At 50.7% G+C, this 1,683-nt stretch overlaps 1 protein-coding gene across 1 annotated transcript; it reads left to right on the top strand.

Annotated features, from left to right (window-relative positions):
* The first annotated feature begins 559 nt into the window (after positions 1–559).
* On the top strand, positions 560–1,450 carry LOC140173777 (uncharacterized). The gene has a single exon (XM_072198364.1). It carries the CDS (start codon positions 560–562, stop codon positions 1,448–1,450), a length of 891 nt encoding a protein of 296 aa, XP_072054465.1.
* The last annotated feature ends 233 nt before the right edge of the window (positions 1,451–1,683 follow it).

The raw sequence follows: 1,683 nt of genomic DNA, 5'->3' as shown, positions 1-1,683 counted from the left end.
CCAAAGACTACATCAACGACGAAGAAGTCAGCCAGGTCGTTGCCGCCAACAAGCGGCAGCACGGCAACACCCAGCGCAACAATTCGGCTTCTCACCAAAACCCGACACCCAAAGAGAATCAACGGGACCACCCCAGGCCGACTAGCCGACCACCGAGAATAGGCAAATTCTCTAATTACACGCCCCTGACAGCACCAATTACCGAGATATACCACCAAATAGCAGATCGAGGCATCATTCCGAAAGCCCGACAACTCAAAGAAAGGACAGGAGGCAACAAAACCCTCTACTACGAATACCACCGAGGTTACGGTCACAAAACACAAGATTGTTTCGACCTTAAAGACGCCCTTAAACAAGCCATACGAGACGGCAAACTCCCAGAATTTGCCAAAATCATCAGAGAACCGAGACGCGCGGAGAGAGACAGGTCGTCGGAGAGAGAAGGACGTAACCCGAGAACCCAAAAGCAACCCCCAGGGAAAGCCCAGAGGAAGATCCGACCATCATAGTAAACGTCATCACAGGCAAGGACGTACCAAGCAAGTCAAAACTAACAATGAAGAAGGACCTCAAGGTAATGGCTGTAAGGAACCAAGCCCCAATCTCCGCGACCGACAATACGATAACGTTCTTACCAGAGGACTGCCAACACGGCACCTCAGCCGAGGACGCCCCCTTCGTCATCTCAGCTAGAATCGGAACAGGACTTGTACGAAGGATACTGGTAGACATCGGGACAGACTCAAACATCCTTTTTCGAGGAGCCTTCGATAAACTCGGACTCCACAACGACAACCTCCAAACACACCGCCACGGCGTCACGGGACTCAGAGACAACTTCCTCAAACCAGATGGGTCAATCACACTTCCCATCACCATAGGAACGAGCAGCCAGAAAAAGACAATCCTATCTGAATTCGTAGTCCTAAAAGACTCCACAGCCTATAACGTGATCCTCAGAAGGAAAACAATCAATGACTTCTCCGCAGTCATCTTTACCAAGTACCTCCTTATGAAATTCAGAACCGACGACGGCTCCATTGGCACAATCCACGGAGACCGAGAAGTCGCAGCCGAATGCGACAACACCAGCCTAGCCCTAAGGAAGAAATCCCGAGATGCGGCTGGAATATTCCTAGCCGATCTGGATGCCCGACAAGACGGCCAACCCAGGCCAGAGCCAGAAGGGGATATGGAAAAACTACAAATAGGGCCAACCAAGGATGAATACACCTTCATTAATAGGAACCTCCCATATGACCTCAAAGAGGAGCTCTCTCAACTCCTGAAACAAAACAGAGACCTATTTGCATTCACACCAGCCGACATGCCGGGAATAAACCCCGACCTAATGTCTCACCGTCTAGCCGTGGACCCCAAAGCTAAACCAGTAGCACAAAGGAGAAGAAAAATGTCGCCAGACCGAGCCACCGAAGTCAAAAAATAAGTTAAAGCCCTACTCGAGGCCAACTTCATCCGGGAACTCCCCTACACGACCTGGCTAGCCAACGTCGTACTAGTGAAAAAATCTAACGGGAAATGGCGAATGTGCGTCGATTACACGGACCTCAACAAAGCTTGTCCGAAGGACGCCTTCCCCCTACCAAACATCGACGGATTGGTAGACGCTGCATCCGGTCACCGATACCTCAGCTTCATGGACGCATATTCCGGATACAA

The sequence above is a fragment of the Arachis hypogaea genome, chromosome 6 (assembly GCF_003086295.3).
Source record: "Arachis hypogaea cultivar Tifrunner chromosome 6, arahy.Tifrunner.gnm2.J5K5, whole genome shotgun sequence".
In the NCBI taxonomy this organism is placed as follows: Eukaryota; Viridiplantae; Streptophyta; class Magnoliopsida; order Fabales; family Fabaceae; genus Arachis; species Arachis hypogaea.
Note: the sequence above shows the minus strand (reverse complement) of the source record. Positions and strands in the feature narration are given on the sequence as shown.